The sequence below is a fragment of the Zootoca vivipara genome, chromosome 1 (genome assembly GCF_963506605.1).
Source record: "Zootoca vivipara chromosome 1, rZooViv1.1, whole genome shotgun sequence".
NCBI lineage: Eukaryota > Metazoa > Chordata > Lepidosauria > Squamata > Lacertidae > Zootoca > Zootoca vivipara.
In genome coordinates this window covers 113,562,595-113,583,370 of record NC_083276.1, presented here as the reverse complement: position 1 = coordinate 113,583,370, position 20,776 = coordinate 113,562,595, and the positions used below count along the sequence as shown (strand labels likewise).

General features: G+C 42.5%; 1 protein-coding gene across 9 annotated transcripts in view; it reads right to left on the bottom strand.

Annotated features, from left to right (window-relative positions):
* Nucleotides 1-18,944, bottom strand: part of CCDC141 (coiled-coil domain containing 141) — a 99,271-nt gene extending 80,327 nt beyond the window's left edge. For 5 of the 9 annotated variants that reach the window (XM_035133974.2, XM_060280624.1, XM_060280626.1 and 2 more), the window contains exons 1-2: nt 18,615-18,944; nt 17,229-17,351 (exon numbers count right to left, since the gene is read on the bottom strand). In XM_035133974.2, the coding sequence (XP_034989865.2) occupies nt 17,229-17,351; nt 18,615-18,716 (225 nt within the window). In that variant the 5' untranslated portion in view covers nt 18,717-18,944. The remainder of the gene's footprint in view (nt 1-17,228; nt 17,352-18,614) is intronic. The other 4 variants (XM_060280619.1, XM_060280630.1, XM_060280632.1 and 1 more) reach the window with 1 other exon arrangement.
* Nucleotides 18,945-20,776: the final 1,832 nt, after the last annotated feature.

Genomic DNA, 20,776 nt, shown 5'->3' with positions numbered 1-20,776 from the left:
GTAACTTTTTTTGGATAATACCGGTAGAAGCATCTGTTTCATGTTTCTGTCCTTTACTTATTGTGGAAAAATAAAGGGAAACAAAAATATTCCACTAAGGACGAAGCATACATGCATTGGCCATGGAATGGTGACTGCCAAGAGGAACCGAAGAAAGTCAGGAGGAAGGGGGGGAAGAGTATTCTGGGAGACACCATGGCCATTGTAGCCTGAGCCCAGCTGATTCCAGCCTATGGGTTTGCAGACTTCCAGGCAGTGCCAACTTTTAGAATCATTCATAAAGTCACTCAGTGTATCGTATTGGCTAACAGAATGAGCTGTGATCCAGTCAAAGCCAGGCCATTCTAATCCAGCCTCATCTCCAGCCCCTTCTACAGCACTGGCCAACCTTACAGGGCTGCTTTGAGGATTACTGTGATAATGTAATCAAAGCAATTTGTACATGGGAAAGCGCTGCATAAATTACGGTGATGACTGTAGTGATTATTGTTTGGTGCATTCATGTAGTTATTTTATTTAAAATTCAGATGCTGCCAAGATTTTCCACAAACCAGACTAGGGAGGGAGAGATGGGATCATGAACATGCCAGGGAAAAGAAGGGTCCTTCTATTTCACCTACCAATAGGAGGCTGCTTACTGTCTTGTTCAGCAATGGAATATTTTTATATTTCTTTGTATTGGTTTAGTATCATTTTAATTTTAATTTAATTAATACTGTATATCTTAATATTTATTTTTATTATCCATAAAGAGAACTATCTTCTCACACTGCCAGAAGGACTGACGACTTTATTATCAGAGATATGTTAAAAGAGAGGGGAGTTCCCATTGCAAGGGCCTTTGTTATCTCTGTTATCATTTCCTAGTTAGAGGAATTAGAAAAGAATGTACCCTGTACTTTTATTATTACAGAACCTTCACAAGTAGCTCCACTGAATGAATGAATGAATGAGTTTGCTTGCTTGCATCAAGTAGAGAGGGGCCATAATCTGTGGTAGATAACACATTGGTTCGAAAATGGTTGTCCTCTAAAAAGTACATTTCCATGGAATGAAAAGGCTGCTGAATGATACAGAATGCCTAATCAAAAACAGAGTCCTGTGCTTTGAGAAGGAAGCTCCAGCAAGTTCAAAGGAACTTACTCTCCCAGGTAAGTGGGACTGAAGGCTTAATATTTCTATTAAAAACACTGAACATTTGTACTTCAGTCCTTCTTGGTCTGGTTCTTACTGGAGCAGATCAAAGTCAATTTTGTTCAGCATTCTGTTTCTAACTTTGAAAAGCCAGAGGCTTAAGAATGCAAAATAAAAACACAAAAGCAAAAACGAAAGTAAAACAAAACAATAAACTCCTTCCCACAGATACATGTCAAAGGCCATAAAATGTTAATCAGCCCAATGCCTGGTTGAAGAGAAACGTTTTTGCCCTGGTGCCTAAAACTATGTAATGAAGGCGCTAGGTGAGGCTCCTTGGGAAGAGCTTTCCAGAGATGGGGAGCCACCAAAGTCCCCGTTCTCATGCTGCCGCCCTCCAGACTTCTCATGGGGGAGACCTTTGCAGGCCACAAAGGCCTTTCCCTGTTGTTTGTCCCCAGGGCCTGATATTAAGAGATATACTGCTTCTGAATATATAAGTTGCATTTAGCTATCATAGTTAGTAGCCATTGACAAACGTAACTGCTATGATCTTGTCCATTTGTTGTGTTTTTAAGGCCATCCAAGCAACTGCCCATAAACATTTTTGTAGTAGTGAATTTCACGTTTAAGTGTGGCATCTGTTAAGGCAATTATTTATAAATACTTGGCCAGGTCTAGAGAGTCATCCAGAGAGTCATAGAAAACTTGGTATAGATTGCCAGCAAAGGATGGCAGAAAAACAAATACAGTGCATGGGTTACATATCAATCAATCACCAGGTAGCAGGCCCCCTTAAAAAAGCACCCATGAACTTCAGTCCTAAATGGACCAATGAAGTCTTCTCTGACTATTGAGTTCCATTAGACTCCAGCCAAGTTATGAAAGTGGCCTGTGATTATTCCAGTTTTAGGCATTCCTCATCAAACAATTAAATACACAGATTCACCATAATAAAAAGCAGTTTGGGCTATCCATTCCACATTGACAATGGTTGTTATATTATTGCCGGTAAAATCAGCGTTTAAGCTCCCAATGTGCTATTTCTTTCTGATGCTGCTAATTATGCTAATAAATTTGTTTCTAAGCTTCTGGCATGCTGAATCTCAATGAGCAATTTGTTTTTTAATTGGAAGCTATTTGCCAATAGGTAAATGGGCGCGCTTGTCCATTATGCTCTTCTCTTGTTGGGCAGAACAGCCTATGAATTCAATAAATATATTTCAAGTCAGCCAATTCGTTTCCAATGCCAGCTGTCCATCTTACCATTCATTACATTTCATGCACTGAGCAAAGTCTATCGCTGACATTTATGTGGTTTTGAAACAGGACCTACTGTAGGTATTGATTCACCCAGAAAAAAAGTATCTTGGAGCCAAAGCTAGCTTGTCCACAAGAGGATTTTAAAGGCCATTCTCCGTAAGAGATGGAAACATTTGTTACCGTGTATTTTCGCTCAAGGGCAGGCTCTAGACACATTTCAGACTAGTACAAATGGAAAGGGCGTTGTAAATACTTTTACAGGCTGTTGCTCGATATTCCATGCCTTCACAATTTGCTCTCCAGAGCAACAAGCAGGTCTGTTAAGAGTACCGGAAAAGGGGGAAAGGAAAACCAGTTGTGAGAAAGAGAGCTCAAGACAGAACATTTTATTGAATCAGTAAGTTCCCAAGATATTGCCCATGATCCTGTTGCTTCAATTCATACAAATAGCATATTTCATCCATGGGCATGTCCTGTGCATGTATTGAGAAATCCCTGTATATGTGTAGACCAGGAGGAGGCAACCTAAGGCCCAGGGGGCGGATGAGGCCCAATCGCCTTCTCAATCCGGCCCGTGGACGGTCCGGGAATCAGCGTGTTTTTACATGAGTAGAATGTGTGCTTTTATTTAAAATGTATCTCTGGGTTATTTGTGGGGCATAGGAATTCGTTCATTCCCCCCCCCAAAATATAGTCCGGCCCCCTACATGGCTGAAAAAGGTTGCTGACCTCTGGTGTTGACCCTCCAATTGTCCGTATTTTCCAGGCTTAGTCTTGGATTTACGGAAGCCGTCCTGGCTTCTGATTTGATCCCAGAAGGTCCCGCTTTCCCTTAGGATGTACCGATTTCCATCAGAAAAATGTTGGAGGGTATGGTAGGTCATCTCTATTTTCTTCGGGAAAATGTTGTAGGGTTAATAGGGTTGCCATATTTTGAAGAGGGGAAAAAAAGAGGACACATTTGCCAACTGCTACTTTTAACTATGGATTGCTATGACAACTCTACCCATGAAAAAGAGGACATGTCCTGGAAAAAGAGGACATATGGCAACTTCACACGACATCTGAAGGCAGTCCTGTATAAGGAAGTTTTTTTAAAAAAATGTTTAATGTTTCGTTATGTTTTTATATATGTTGGAGGCTGCTCAGAGTGGCTGGAGCAACCCAGGCTGGATCTAGACACATCAAATGAGTGTTTCAGTTAAAGGCGTTGCAAACTTTGTGTGAGAAATCGGGTTAGCAAAAAAATGTAACTCCGCAGCGCCATCTGATGTCACAGTGTTAGAATGCATAAACAATACATATATAAAGCCTTTTGTCCTTTGCCAATGTAGCTGAGTCCCCAGTCAGATGGGCGAGGTATAAATAGTAGAATTATTATTATTATTATTATTATTATTATTATTATTATTACTATTACTATTACTATTACTATTATTACTATTATGGAATAGGACACCCCTGTTTTCATTGGAGAAATGTTGGAGGGTATGATATAAGCGCAAAGTACAAAGTCTCTGGAAATCATTGTGCTTATTATTCCTTAAAGGGGGTATGAGCAATTTATTTGTTTTGAGAATGCATGTATTATGTGATGTGTATATCACTCCCGAGTATGACACCACAAAAATATAATGGCTGCCGTTGTTGTTTTTTTCTGGTAGACTGCGCAGAACTTTGTACATATGTCTGCTTGTGTTATTGTTTTAAAGGAAAATCTCTCCTGTGACCTCTGTGACTGCCATAAGGCCTAATCTCTTTACATTTTTGTAAGGAAAATTGTTATGAACGGCCCCTCAGTCCTACCTGTGAGAACAAAAACAACTCAAAAAGGGCCTCTGTACCGTCCCTGCTTTCCATCTCTTTCCCTCAGACTGTTCCTTCCCCATCACAACACCTCCTCCCCCATTAGGTTTTCCACACACTCAACCCTGGAAAACATTTCGCTAGCATACATGTGCCAGTGACCACTGATAGGGTCTGGACTGCAATTGCTTAAAATATCTTTACAGTACAGAAGGCCACCAGGGGTCACATTGCACAGCGATAACATAAGCTCCATCACAAGGTCACTTGGAAGTTACCCTAAGAGATCATTCTCCAGGTTCACTGTCTGATGCTGCAAGCCATTTTGTAAAATGGCTTGTACCACAAGAATTCAGTTTGCAAGCTGTGTGAAAACTCATTATCCTGGGCAAGCCAACTCGGTATGCAGTATTGCAGTGTGAGCACAGGTTAGGATTCCTTAAGCCTATTTATTTCATTCGAGTCCAAATTTAGGCCAAAATTGCATATGACACAACACCAACCTCCCTGCTTCCTCTCCGTCTCCCTTTCCCTCCCAGAAAGAACCAGCGACCTGCCGCTTCTGCTAGAAATACATAACTCAAGAGCAAATATGTTCAGAATGCATATTTAAATAAACATTTAGATCTGGAAATGGAGTGGAATGGCCCTGTGAGGGCACCAATGTGAAAGTCGCATGGATCTGAAATAGGCTGGTTTTGGTATCCCTACATTTGCCACACCTAACCGCAGTAGATAGTTGTTAGTTGCACCGTCACAGAGAGTACATTTTGTGTTATAACGGACAGCTATCTACTATGTTTGAGGGCTGGTGCATCTATCAGATGCTGCAAAGTAAAGTATATTCAGATTAAAAGTCTGCACTTTTCACCGTCCAGCATATTTGATGTTTTATCATGTTTTTAATATTCTGTTGGGAGCCGCCCAGAGTGGCTGGGGAAACCCAGCCAGGTGGGCAGGGTATAAATTATTATTCTTATTGGATAGAGCAGTGCCTGTGACTGCCAGGGTGCCCACCAGTACCTGTTATGGCACCTGTGAAATACCTCAGTAAATATCCCCTCAAAAATAAGCTGTTCACAAGAGACTGTTTGTTTCTCTTGTTTTGTTCTTGTTTACAATCGGCTCAGCCTCTTCAGTATTGGACGTGCCCCCTTAAACATGCCCACTGGGGTGCCACAATTCGATGTCCCCTCTCCCTCTTGTCCTGAACGGAGGAGAGGTGCAAAGAGCAGGAGGGGAGAAGCATGCCGTCGCCATTTTGTGTTTTCCTGCCCTTTCAGATGCGGCAGACACTTCGTGTTACGCCAATGCCCCGCGGCGGCCATTTTGTGGCATGTGCCCAAGAGCCCAAAACATTTGGCAACCGCTGAGCTAGAGGTTTATAGCCAAACACCATCACTATGTAAAAATTACTCAGACTCCCTGGAATATATTTGAGACCTATATGGATGTGACGGAATAAAATAACGTTATCTTAACATAATGGACACTTCCACTTCTATAATGGGGGTGGGGAGGGGAGACAGTGTTCCATCTTTTCTGTCACAACACAATGAATAAAGTGGAAGATGAACACCCTCGCCTGGAAATGCTAGGGACTGTACCTTGATATAGAATCGCAGAATTGTAGAGTTGGAAGGGACCCTGGGGGTCATCTAGTCCAACCCCTGCAATGCAGGGTATGTGTAAACTATGGCCCCTTCTCTGTTAAATGTGTATGTAATATATAGTCTCCGTGTTACATGTCCTTAGGCCAGCAGAAACTTTTTTTCCAATGACCACTTGAAAACTATAGGTGGTCTTGCTGGACCACCTAATAATCTTCCCCCTCTCCTTTAATACTAGCCTCATGGTCAAAACCTGTGCCGTATTATAAAAATCATGGCCCTTAAGCCTGGCTGCCAAGAAAGGCCACTGGTTAAAAAGGTGTGTGGGAGAGGGAAGAGAATGATTAAATGTATCAGCATTATATTATGATTATTATAGGCCCTAGGCCAGCGTTTTGCTAGGCTGGTCAAAATGGCTTAATCTTCCTTGTCAGGAAAAAAAAAAGTCAACTGTGGGGCCCAGAAAAGATATTTCCAACTGTTCTTTCCACAGTCCACCTGAAAGGATTACCAGAGGTCCACAGACCTTGAGCTGAGAACTACTGCTACAGACGGTTCTCTTTCCATGCAAAAAAAAAAAAGTATATGTACATGTTACAATATTGTCTGATATTGCTTCAAACCATATAATCATATAACCATATAATCATTTGCTTTTCTTGCACTTGCCAAGATTCTTTGGAAAAACTGAACCTTAACTGCACTTAATTCTCCTTTCTGCTTTGGGCTGCTTTCCAGAAGAGGGGCATTATGCTGTTATTAGCGTTTCCCGAACTGCTACTACAGCTACAGAGTACTAAAGATACTAAAACAAAACCCATTATTTTTATTTTATTGTGTAAATCCTCCCTTAAAAGGTTAGTAAAGGAAGTTTTATTGAGTTGCAAGCTGAACTCTGAGAAACACTTCCTTATGGCGATCACGGATTCTGTATACTGAAATAATATACTGAAATACAACTATACGAGAGAGAGAGAGAGAGAGAGAGAGAGAGAGAGAGAGAGAGAGAGAGAGCGCAGATGCTGCGTAATTAACGTTTCTGTGCAGAAAGGGTGCTTGCAGCAGTGAAAATTAAGCATGTCTCTTGTTGCTTTCCCGAATCTAATTCAGAGTCCGTAGCTTCTCATGCTGATACATCCGTTTTAAATAAGGGATAAGATATCTAGTGGCTGAGATGTGGGGCCGATATCTGTATGCCACATCAAGCTTATTGCATCATTCACACTATCCATTTGCACACATGCTCGGCAGACTGCTCTCTCATATCACCCCTCTGCTAAATTCCTCTCCTAACTGAGCCCAGAGCAGTTTAAGTCTGCCTATACACACACACACACACCCCACAGCCTTTCTCTGGGAGTCAGTCCCCACTGGACTCAGCAGGACTTACTTCTGAGAAGACATGCAATACAGTTGAGCTGTAAGCATTGCATTTATTTTAATGGGAATCTGCTCCTGCCGTAGAATGCCTGCATTTAATTCTGGAAGCAGAAACACGATGCACTTCTGTTGCTCAAGCCAATCAAGTCTGGCTTGGGTAGGGTTGCCCTATTTCAAAACGTGAAATTCCGGACACAAAAAAATCTTGAGCCTGGGCACGATTTCCAATGGACAAATCTCGGACATAATCTGGGAAATCCCAGATGTACGGCAGCCCTAGGCTTTGGGGTGCATCGTGCATGAAACCCTGAATTATTATTTTATTATTTATTAAATTTGTACACTGCCCCTCGTCCGCAGATCTCAGGGTGGCTCACAACATAAAAGCGCAATATAAAAAATGTGAAATGCATAGTAAACATAAGAACAACAAAAACCCAATAATCCCTCCCCCCAACACATTAAAAAGGACCCGGATTGAAGAATTATAATGAAATGAAAAAAGTGTTGAAAAATACCTTTATCAAGAAACCAGAAGCTTTTTTACTTGGGATAGTTAGAGAGGAACTACCAAAAAAAGATATTATGTTTTTTTCTGTATGCCACAACAGCAGCAAGGATTTTATTAGCTAAGAATTGGAAGAGTTAAGATTTACCTACAGTGGATGATTGGCAGATGAAGATGATTGAATTTATGGAACTGGCCGAACTGGCCGGGAGACTTTGTGACCAGAGGGAGGAGTCGGTGGAAGAAGATTGGGAGAAATTTAAAGTTTATTTAAGAAATAATTGCAATATTGGAAATGTTTAAGATAAGATTTGGAAGTACAGGGAGGTTGTAGAGGAGGATTTGTAGTTAGATATAAGGGTAAAATAAGAATTGAATGTTGTTAAAGAATTAATATGAGGTGAATTTTTGTTTGCTAAGGTAAAAATAAGATTATTGAAATATGATATAGAAATTGGTTAGTTAAGGTAATAATAAGATGATTGAAGTATGATATAGAAATTACTAAGGAAGATATACAATGAAAAGCAGAAAGGAGGGACTTGAGGAAGTCAACAATGTTAGGACACATGAGTGATAAATATGGTTGTTGTTTTTCTTTTTGTATTTTGTACTTTTGTGTTTTATCTGATTTTTTTGTATTTTTGTTTTATATGTTTTTTCTCAGTTTTATAAAATCAATAAATATATTTTTGGGGGGAAGGGCCCAGATTGGGCCCTTTCTGGCTACTGACCAGCTTAGGATCCAGTGGGATGGATGCAGGGCCGTCTTAAGCACCCCTGGCGCTGTGGTGCGCCGGATCCCTCCGGCGCCCTCCCGCCCCGTTTCCCAGCGCGGTGGGCGGGCGCAGCGCGGCTGCCACAGGCGCTGCTGCGCGGCGGACCGGCGGGCCGGCACAGCGCGGTTGCTGTGGGCGCAGCTGCGCGGCGGACCGGCTGGCCAGCGGGCGGGCGCAGCTTGCGGCGCCCTCCTGGTGGGCCAGCGCCGTGGTGCCCTGCGCCACCCAACCTGGCCGTAGGGCCGGCCCTGGATGGATGCATGACTGGCTCAGCTCTGGCCCTGTTCCACCCCATTGCGGGTGGTAGCCTAGCAACAGCTAGGATAGCAAAGCCCAGCACATAAGGGTGGAAGCAAGCCTCCGCCACAGCCTAACCTGTTCTCCCCACTCCTCTGGCAGCATGGATTGAGGGATAAGATTGTTCTGCTTGTATTTGTTATTTCTGGGTAAGAAAGATGGTCCACTGTCTGTGGCATCATGCCTCTGAGTACCAGTCGCCAGAAACTACAGGAGGGGAGAATGTTGTTGTTTGAAGGCTTCTCACAGACATCTGCCCGACCATTGGGAGAACAGGGTGCTGGACCAGATAGGACATTGGCCTGGTCCAGCAGGCTCATCTTACGTTCTTACGAAGTTAACAGCAGAAACAAAATCAGGAGCAAGGATTTCCTTTATAGCAATCTCTATAGCAATTCTTACATAACCTCACAATAAAGGTCATTCTTATAAATTGTGTCCTCCCTAAAAGAGGGCATGTGTTGCAGTGAGACCTGGAGACTGACCTCCTGGTTGTGGGTGGGTCTATTGGACAACACCCGATTGGTAGGTCCCTCGTTGCTGGGTTTAATCTGGCCAATCAGGTGCAGTCTAAATGGATCAAGGGACCTATATAAACCCATGCACGTGCCCCAGAGCTTCCTCTTTCGGCTCATGCATCGGAACACCTGCTCACCTCTCCCTAATTTTAGGGCATTTTTGCGATGGACCTTGCTATGCCATCATGTGTCGTCTGTCGTTGGGACAGGGGCACGGCAGGAATTTTCCCCACTCGGCTGATTGGCTGTTGCCATTTGGGTTTCGCCTGCCGTGTAGCAATTCGTCACAACTTGTAAGGTTGTGGATAGGCACTGGTTCATGTGATAGGATGGGAGAATGGTCTCACCATCCCTATGTGAAGGGTATTCCGTTAAAGGAATTCAGGGACTCAACTTGGTTTGGTCAACCCCCGAAAGGGGGATGTGCCCGTGCCTGAGTCCAGGGGAGCATCTGGGGAGTGAACAGAGTCTGATCCCAGGCTTTTCACCTGCCTCAGGTGTTCACCCTTGGCTGACGTATGATAGAGTTCTGGGTCAGCGCTGCCTGCAAGGGTGTTGGGAGCTAGTTGAACCAGAACCTATGCAACCACTTACTTTTCTGTAATCAATAAAGTTGCGGCCTAAATTCTGCCAAAAACCAAAACTAAAATTTGAGTCAAATGTGTCTTTATTTAGGGGGGAGGTCTCTGGTTCTGAACACGCAGCTGTAAGAGCCCTTCATGCTGCTGACAAAACCATCCCATAATGGGGAGAAAACCCAGACTTTTAGCTTTAGTGGCACTGTGAAGCACCTCTATAATTAATATATGGAAATAAACTTAAGCACCAAGATTAACAGATAATATACCAAGAGCCAAAAAATTCATTTAAAAGAAATTAAGGTGACAACTCAAAGGTTAGAACTACTGAGAGGCCAAATATTCCTTTTTTAAAAAAAGGCAACAATTCAAAATTATAAATGCCGAACAGAAATATTTTTCCCCTTGAATATTTGCATATAAATTACTGCTTTTCAATTTCAATGGAGCAAATAAAGTAATTAAGAGCTATCAACATGCATCTCAAAGAATGAAGACCAATTTTATGTCTGTCTACCTCTTTCTTTCTTTCTTTCTTTCTTTCTTTCTTTCTTTCTTTCTTTTTAGAAAAGTTAGCTCTGCATAGTTCCAGGTTCTCCAGTACATTTCGCTGTGACCTTTATTATGACAAAGAACAGGACTTTGGCAAGCGATCAAGAATGTACGGATGCATCCACATGGTTCTTCCAGAGGTTGGTCCAGATTAATCACAGAGCAGGAAGTACAAGAAACAGCTTTTAAAGAACACCTCAGTGATGGCTGGCACGGTTCTAGTATTAAAGGTACATGTTTCATATCAATGCACCTGTAAAGTATTCTTACAGGGGATAAGATCATCGTAAGATTTTATTTCTCAGAACTGCCTGTGTCTGTTACGACACAAAAGCATTGCGAAATGAAAGAGAAAACACAGAGAAAGTTGCAGCATAATCCCATGCATGTCGGTTCAAAGAAGTAAGCCCCAACAAGTCCAATGGGACTTACTCCCAGGTAAGTGTCTATAATGTTGCAGCTTTAAGTTATTCTTAAGTCTGATGGAGCTCAATGGGAGAAGATAGCAACCACTAACTTAAAAGCCATTGTTTTCAAAGAGACGAAAGCATAACTCTCTCTGGAGCCAAATGTCTTCCTCTCCCCTGTCACAGCCCAGTTCAAGAATATGAATCTAAGGTGGGCAAGCTACAAAGTAGGACGTTTTTGTATTAACTTCTTCTTACTTTATCTACAGTAAATGTGGTGTGCTACCCAGACAAAATTAAGCACATTGAAGCCCCTTACTTCATTCACTGGAATATGATAAATTCGATCAAATTCAGACATATTTCAGTGCATCTGTGAAAATTATTCAATTAAGGGGACATGGACTGCAAACCTGGATGTAAGACTCATTAGCTACAGAGGGACTTACTTCTGAGTAAAGGTGCGCAGGTTTGTTCTGCACAACTGTTTCACTTTGGCTGGGCTGCTGTAGTGGTTATTACTGCAGTATCTGTGCTATGGCTACTGCAGTATTTGTTTGTTTAACTCTCTGTCCAGTGTGCCTTGCTAAAGAAATATCAAAAACACTAAAATGAATCAAACAAAAATAGGATAGCATGAAATGACTGAGCATAAAACAAGCTAAGTAGCAGCCAATGAAACAGTTTTAAAACATTTACCACAAGCTCCAGAAGGACTGCCCAAATAGAATTTTCTTTGCGATTCTTTCTCCCTCTCCCTCTCCCTCTCCCTCTCCCTCTCCAAAAGGCATAGAGTCAGCCATACAAACCCCATCAAGGAGTGGAACTCCTTAACATAGCCACATACCTTCCCACATACTACAAAGGAAAATCAGGACACGGCTGTTTCGGTGCCAAGCTTGTATGGGAGCCAGGTGACTTGCACAATAGCATGGCCTTCCAAAATGGGGTGCCTTTGGGGGCCATGTTATCATGGGAGCAGAAACAGGACATCCTGGGATCCAATCAGAAGCTGGGATGGCTTTTGTAGTACCAGGATGTCCCGTTTAAAGCAGGACAGTTGAGGGGTATTTAGGAGATCCTCCTATCTCTTCTAATCTAGTTATAGGGAAAGAAGGGATTTAGAGCCAGGTCTTCACGGAGGATCTCACTGCTCCATGGAAGTTCATATAGGAGAAGCTTAGAGATGGGGGAAGAAATCAATGTGGTTCACATTTAAAGATGAATTTACCTAATTTGCGCTTTGAAAAAGCAGTATGTGAATCAAAACACAGCTGCCCATTTGAAATCTTACACTTTGCCCAATTTTGCAATGCTACTTCTCCAGCAAAGCAATCTGTGCAAAAATGTATACAGTATACTGAAGTGTGCATATAAATCCACATAGAAGTGAAAAGGCATAGCTGCCAAGTTTTCCCTTTTCTCGCGAGGAAGCCTATTCAGCATAAGGGAATTTCCCTTAAAAAAAGGGAGAACTTGGCAGCTATGGTGAAAAAGTCCAATACACTATAGTGGTATCTCGGTTAAAGAACAGTCCTGTTTAAGAAAGATTTGGTTTACAAACTCCACAAAGATAGAGGTTATACGCTTCCTATTACAGGGGAGAGATCAGGAGCGTACCAGGACTGTAGCTGAGTTTCTCTATTTGATCTTTTGCCGCCGAAGTACATTACAGGATCCTGCCCCTGTTGGAGACCCACTGAGGTGAAACAGATTGCTGGCCTCCCCTCCCTTTGGCGAGTGTTTGTACTGATGGGTTGGTGACAGGATCGCACTGGACTATTTTGTTTGTTTGTTTGTTTGTTTTTAAATGTTTGTAAATAATGCCAATAAAGGTTTGGAATGGCATGGGCAAACTCCGCAAAACCAGAAGTGGTGTCCCAATTTGCGAACTTTACCTCGGTCTAAGAACGGAATCCGAATGGTGGAAGGGCACCGGCGGGAGGAGGCCTCATTAGGGAAAGTGCGCCTCGGTTTAAGAACGGTTTCGGTTTAAAAACGGCCTTCCGGAACAGATTAAGTTCGTAAACCAAGGTACCACTATATAGTAGTGTGTTATTATATATTAAAACGCCTTGTTTTAAAAACTCCTAGGATGAAAGGTGGTATAGACAATTAATTAATAATTATATATATGAGGAAATTGCTTTGTAAAAATGTGTGTATGGGGGGGGGGGAATCTCATACAAAAAAATGTGTGTGTTCAGAGAAACCTGCCCTAAAATGGTGATGAATTTTCACAAGGACTACAATCTCAAACTGATGTGGGAATATGGAGATATGACGCTAAGATTGGGGGGGGGGAATGGGAAGCTGAGAAAAACCAAAATTGGCAGATTTGCTTATCCCTAGAGAAGATGTTCCTCAAGGTAATCAGAACTCGGGGCATTTTAAAAAATATATAACCATTTTTATGCTTTTATGCTCCTGGTGCTTTTCTGCAGAGTACTTTTCTATGATTAAAATCACACTGATATACAACTAGACTGCTCACACAAATAGGACAAAGATAGGCACAGCAGACAAACCATAATCTTCAAAATCATTGTCTACTTGGCAAGGCAAAAGCCTGTCCAACATAAAAAGACCTTCTTTAAACTGGAAGAAGACACCCAGAGAGTGGGCAAGCTTTTCCACAATATTGGTGCTCTCTCTTATTACTACCAACCATACCTCCACCCTAGCTTTGACACAGAAGATACTTTGGTTTCTCTTCAGGTCTTCCCCTAGCTTTGACACAGAGGAAGGTCCCTCCTTCTGAATTTAGGCATGGGCAGCTTGGTATGGGAGGAGGCAGCCCTTCAGACACCTAAAGCCCAAACCATTTAGGGCTTAAAAATCATCAACACTTGTGCCCAGAAACAAATTGGCAACCAGTGCAGGCCTGCAGGATAGGTCTGATGTGGTCCTATGGGCATATACCCACTCGCTTCCATATTCTGGGCCAACTGTATCTTCTGAAGACCACATGTAGAATTCATTGCAGTAATCCAATTTCAGCGTAACTAAGGTATATGTTCCTCTGGTCATTTGGGGCATTAAATGTCACAAGCAGCACTTTGAATGGTGCCTAGAAAAACAAACAAACTTGGGAACAAACTTGGTTCCATTGGTATTCTCCTTCTAAAAGCGGGTTGCTGGGTTCTGAATGAATTGCAGTTTTCAGGCAGGCTTCAATAGCAGCTCAACATAAAACACATTACAGTAGTTCTTCCTGGGGGGACACCAAGGTCAAGTCACTCCTCAACAGGACAGCAGCCTGGCACACCATCATAAGTTGGTGAAAAGTGCCCCTGACCATGGTCCTACCGGGAATCCCAGAAGCAAGGCAAAGTGCAAGAACCTCTCCAAACCCTGAAGTACAACCCTACAGAGATATGGTGAACCACAAAACCCTAAATTAATCAGGCCACCCACCATTAATATCTTCATTTTTTTCTGAGCTGAGCTTTAGTTTGTTCGTCCCCACCCAATCCACCACTGGGTGCTTCCTGACTGTTTTCGGGCAGAATTCAATCAGAATTCAATCGCAAACCAGCAAATTCAGGTTGCACAATTCTCTTTGACTGGGAGGACTTATGCAACAAACCCACTCCTCCAAAAGGTCAGACTTTCATTAAAGACTTTCATTGCCGGAAGGAAGGAGACAGGAAAATGTGCTGGGAAGTCAGGCATAACAATTGATTAACTCTATGTTGTATAACCAGGGCTCCCCCCCCCCCAGCTGGAGCTCAGCTCCGGCACCTCTCAGATGCACACCATTGTCATTCGAGGAAAACAAGGGAGAAGTTCATGGTGAGCTCTGGCACCTCTTTTCTAGAAAAAATAGCACTGTGTATAACCTCTCCACAAACAAATCAGAACAAATCCTTGCTAAATAGCCAGCATTGCCTAATCTTCCTGCGAACAAATCAGAATGAATGCTCAATAAATAGGTTGGGTGACATTCAACTAAGTTTGACTCATAGTAGGCCCATTGAAAATAATAACAAGTTAGTCATGTTCATCAATTGCAATAGGTCCACCCTGAATAAAATCTAGTTTATCGCCTGTTCTCTGTTAAACCCATCTGTTAAAGGCGTTCACTGCCTCACCTAGCTTTGTTGAAAAGGAGAAATAAAAATGACCATTCTCAGAATACTGACAGTACCTCAAATCTCCTGGTGTCAATACAGTGGTACCTCGACTTACGAATGACTCGACAACTGAATTTTTTGACTTACGAATGGGGGTAATGGCCACGTGCTTACAAATGTCTCGACATCCGGAAAAAAACCACGGTGGTTTTAGATAGGGATTTTTCGACTTAGGAATTTTTAGATAGGGTTGCTTCAACTTACAAATTTTTCCATTTCCAATGCATTCCTATAGGAAATCGCGTTTCCAATGGCATTTTTCAACTTACGAAGGTGCCTTCGGATTAAATTCGTAAGTTGAGGCACCACAGTAGATGTTAACTGTCATCAAAATAATATTCATTCCAGTATCTTCACTTACAATCATCAATGTTATCTTCAATTACAGTACAGTCGTACCTTGGATCCCGAACACCTTGCAAGTCAAACATTTTGGCTCCCAAACACCACAAACCTGGAAGTGAGTGTTCCGGTTTGCGAACGTTCTTTGGAACCTGTCAGGGGACCTTCCTACAGGGAACCTCCCCCCATCCTGTTGACCAGCTCTTTGCCTCGTGAGAGTAGCAGCAGTGGGTCAGGTGGGGGGAATGAGGAAGTTAGCGGTATGGAGGAGGCAAGGCTCAGTGATGTTGGAGAGCCTTATATATTCCACCAACACTATATGTAGGCTGTGGCGACCATTTATTTTATTTTATTTTAAATATCAGCACAGCTTAATACGGTACAAAAATAATAAATAAATGGCCATGACTTGTATATGTACCAAAATTTAAAATATACTGTTTGAGCCTCTAGTGCATTAAAAAGTAATCTGCACAAAAAACAAATGACTCTTCCCTCAGAATACCCATGCGGTTCTGTGACGGCTTATCTGATTAATGGTGCTGCCTAGAAAACAGGAGCTATATAAATGCCTTTGTTTACTGTAGAGCCATTAATGACTTATTTCCTTTCCTTTTCTACAAAGATGCTGGCAATTGTGGATAGATAGATAACGACCAACATTTGGGATTCAAAACACTCTTCCACCTACACACGCACCTTCCAGACATCCATGCAATAAAGAGAGGCCTCCTTTCAACCTTTTCCTGTTTCCAGCAGTGGGCATAGCTGCCAAGTTTTCCCTTTTCTCGCGAGGAAGCCTATTCAGCATAAGGGAAAATCCCTTAAAAAAAGGGATAACTTGGCAGCTATGGCAGTGGGTCACTGGACTTATGTTACCTTCCTCACTTGCACTGATTGGTGGGGGTGGGGGTGGGCTCCTTACCATCAGCCCACTAGGGAACACTGCAACATTGTGCTTAAGAGTAAGCTCTGGTTCATTCGTAGTCGTATTGTCTTACGGCAGCCATTACAGTTAGTAGCTATAAGGAACGCTCTTGACAATCCTGTGCTCATCTGCTCCATGCTTGCAGTCAATTCTATGCCTGGCGGCAGTAGCTGCCAGTTGCCAGATTAAGCTTTGGCATGCCACGCACAATAACAACTTTCATTAAAATTTGCCATGACACACTGAAGGTTAAATCCTGCATGTGGTTAAATCCTGCATGTCATAGCAAAGGCATGTAGGAAGCAAGCCATGGGCAAGCCAAGAACAACTCGTGGCTGTATTATTACATGCAACAAGGATGGGTGTCTTATTACATGCAACAAGGATGGAGTCATTTCTTGCTTGCTTTTGTGAGGCTTCTTTTAGCAACCCTTAGGAACTCTGCCACAAGGATTGTTTGGGACATAGCTGCCAAGTTTCCCGTTTTCCCCGGGAAATCCCCGTTTTCCCAGCTGTTCCTAGCTGGAAAAAAAATGGATTTTTTTGTTTTTTCCCGGTTTATTCTGGCACGTCAGCCATTTTGGAACTGGGCAAAGCAGCATCAAAAGTCACTTCTGAGCATGCTCCACCCAGTTCCAAAATGGCGGCAGCGCTACTTCCGGTCTGCTATTTCCGGCCCGGTCCCTTATTTCTCTGACAGCAACTTGGCAGGTATGGTTTGGGATGAAACGTTCCTACAAAGCATTAAGTCAGGCACCCCCAAACTTTGGCCTTCCAGATGTTTTGGACTACAATTCCCATCTTCCCCAACCACTGGTCCTGTTAGCTAGGGATCATGGGAATTGTAGCCAAAACATCTGGAGGGCCGCAGTTTGGGGATGCCTGCGTTAAGTGGTCTGAGGACCGGCGCTCAACAGTCATTTACAACTTTCAGAACAAGGCTACAATGCGACCTGTAATCATTCAGAAAGTTCATGTCGCATGTCTTACCTTAAGCTTCGCCAGGAGAAGTTCATGATCTTGTAGTAACTTTTTGGTCTCTTCTTGATTGCTGCCGATTTCTAATAAATTTGGTACTGATTCAGCCAGCTGGAGCTGCACCCAATCACCACACTAAAAACGCAAACAGATACATTGTCCTAAGTACAATTTCTCCAAATATTTGTATGACGTGTCTGTGTGTGCATGATCCAACTAAAAAACTAACGGTCAAGCACTTAGTAAAGTCTAGTCTTTTGATTTAATTAGAGCTCACAAGCCATTGCATGAATTAAACCAGGCATCCCCAAACTCAGCCCTCCAGATGTTTTGGGACTACAACTCCCATCATCCCAAGCTAACAGGACCAGTGGTCAGGGATGATGGGAGTTGTAGTCCCAAAACATCTGGAGGGCCAAGTTTGGGGTGCCTGATTTAATTCATGCAATGGCTTGTGAGCTCTACTGAACCACATTTTAGGAGAGGAAGCATGCAACATCCTCTCTGCCCCTCAAATGGCCATAGCTCCAGCATCAGCTGTGTATGCAGAAGGCTCAATCCCTGACATCTCTAGGTAGCACTGGGGATGTCCCCAGTCTGAAAACCTGGAGAGACTGTGCAGACCAGCCTTTTTCAATCTTTGGTCCCCAGATGTTGTTGGACTATAATTCCCATCATCCCTGACCACTGGTCCAGCTAGCTAGGAATGACGGGAGTTGTAGTCCAACAACATCTGGGGACCCAAGTTTGAGAAAGGCTGGTGTAGACAACACTGAACTAGATGGACCAATAGTCTGACTCGGTGTACAACTGCTTCCTGTATTCCTATATTGTTGAATTACTTGTGTTGAAAATGGCGGTGCGCTTCAGTGTGAAGCTAAATGGTTCAAGTAAAGATTTTCAGTATGTGCAACATAGGGGCATTGATTATTTGCCTATGCATTAACATTAGAACAATTCCTTCAAAGAATTTCCTCCGACCAAGTCAGATCAAATGCACTTTGTATATTCTGCATGCAATCTTTAAATAATACAAGAAAACAAAACAAAACCAGAGTCCCATATTTCAACTCAATACAGTTACAAATCAATAAAGATTGCCCTGGTTATGTTACCGGGCTGTTTGTTTAATTCGTTTTCATTTAAAGTTCTGTTTTCTTCAAATGAAGAATATACACTTTCTTCAAGACTATTTCAGTGATGCTTACTTTATGCACAAAAAAATTAGAAACCTTCCCTCTCCCATCCTTTGTACTGAAAAATAAAGCTTCTTGATTGGGATTGCGTGTGCAGCACACTCCCCTGTGTCAACCACTTTGCGTAGAAATCAAAGCTGAAATGATCAGACTCTGAGCTAGTCAATGGTGCTGAGCTATAAGCACAAGTGTTTAAGTTTACCTTCAATATAGCTATGATGATTTTGCAGTCTCCAGCCTGAACCAGAACCGAACTAACGGTTGTCGTGGAAGGTGGGCCGTCAGAACTGCCATTGCTTGACATGATGTTGCTGTAGTAGCAGAACCGGGCTTCATGCAAAAAGGTTCCGTCTCTGGAGCTGTGTGAATCGGCTGGTCATTCCGAAAGGCCAACGAACAGGGGTACTTGGCTTCATTCCGCAAAAGAGCTCAGCTAACACCGATTGCTCTGCCAAAAGGAAAGAACACGAGGTTAAAAATAGACGCCCCCATTGAGTTTATCTTTCTTGAGAGAGGCGGGGGGGGGAGGTGACACACCCCTAGTTTCGTAGCTTTAAACTGCTGTTGCTGTCTGGCCCCTATAAATACCATGCCAGTCTTAGAAAATGCCTTGTAAGACTCTGACATCCTCTGTTTGCTAGTAATGAAGTGCTACACACACAATAAAAGAAAGAAAAAATAGCTTTCTCCAAGTACCGGTATGTAATAACTACTGTGCCTTAGGCCTTATGCCTCAGACCAAACAATAATCCGAGTGTGATAAAATCTTCAAACAATGTCCATATATAAGTATGTGTGTATATATATATGTGTGTGTGTGTGTGTGGGAGAGAGAGAGAGAGAGAGAGTTTTCTTGCTTTGTAAAATGTTATCTGTTTTATAGTTTTGATGTAAACTGCACTGGTATTACTCTTAGTAATGCAGAGCAGGCAAGAAATAGATTAAATAACTACATAAATAATAAAACATCGCCCTGTCCTACAACAACAACAACAACAACAACAACAACAACAACAACAACAACAACAACAACCTGGGAATAACATAGATGCCCTATGGCAGATATACCTTTGAGGCCAAAGAGTTTGGATCCGAAAGAGACATTCTAAATCATAGAGTTGGGAGGGACCACGAGGGTCATCTAGTCCACCCCCCTGCGATGCAGGAATCTTTTGCCCAACATGGGGCTCAAATCCACAACCCTGAGATTAAGGCATTTAGTGTCATTTTATCAACGATGGGGAAGAGAGGAGATAACTATGGTTCCCTTAGCCCAGCTTCAGACCAGGAGCGATTATTTATCAGCGTTACCTAGATCTTTGTTTATTATGAGCATTACACAAAAAAGAAAACCAAAAATCCCACAACAAATACTCTTAAAAGGCGCTGCTTCTTTGTTCTTAAGAGTTTAATTCTGAATATATCCTCCATCACACCTCAGAAAGTTGTGGTGATTCTCCCCATGTGTGCAAACACAACCATCTCCCCCCACCTCCTGAAAATGGTGACCCTGAATTTTATTGTATAGGTTTTATAAACTGCCTCAAGATGCTTTCATACTAGGCTGAGTATGCACGTTTTAAATAAATAATATTTTGTTGTAAATTGTTGATGCTCACTCAGCACTTCACTTCCTAGCAAGTAACTCCTGTATTTCCTGAAATAATAATATAATAATAATTTATTATTTATACCCTGCCCATCTGGCTGGGTTTCCCCAGCCACTCTGGGCAACTCCCAACAGAATAATACTAATAAAGTGATAAAGCATCAAACATTTAAAACTTCCCTAAACAGAGCTGCCTTCAGATGTCTTCTAAAAGTCAGATAGTTGTTTATTTCCTTGACATTGAAGGGAGGGTGTTCCACAGGGCAGGCGCCACTACCGAGAAGGCCCTCTGCCTGATTCCCTGTAGCTTCACTTCCTGCAGTGAGGCAACTGCCAGAAGGCCCTTGGAGCTGGACCTCAGTGTCCCGGCTGAACGATGGGGGTGGAGAGACCAGGTCATGCTCAGAGTAGACCCACTGAAATCAATGGGTCTTCTCTGGGGATTGCTAGCCTTGGCAATCATCTCCTGAGTTGTGTACCTGCTCAGGGCTGACCCTTCAATTTCGATGAATCTTTTATTCTTCATTTACTTTTTTTAAAAATTTGCAACTGCAGTGATTCAAATACATAACTTTTAATAATAATAATGAATGGTTAAAGCCTGTATTCAGAACACACAAATACTCCCGCGTATGACAGAGCACGACTGAATTTATGAGACGTCTCTTTATCAAGGTGTTTCAAAGGGGCATGCCCAGCTCATTGGAATGAAACACTGTGCAAGGAAGAACATTTATTCAGCGCAGGGGGAAATC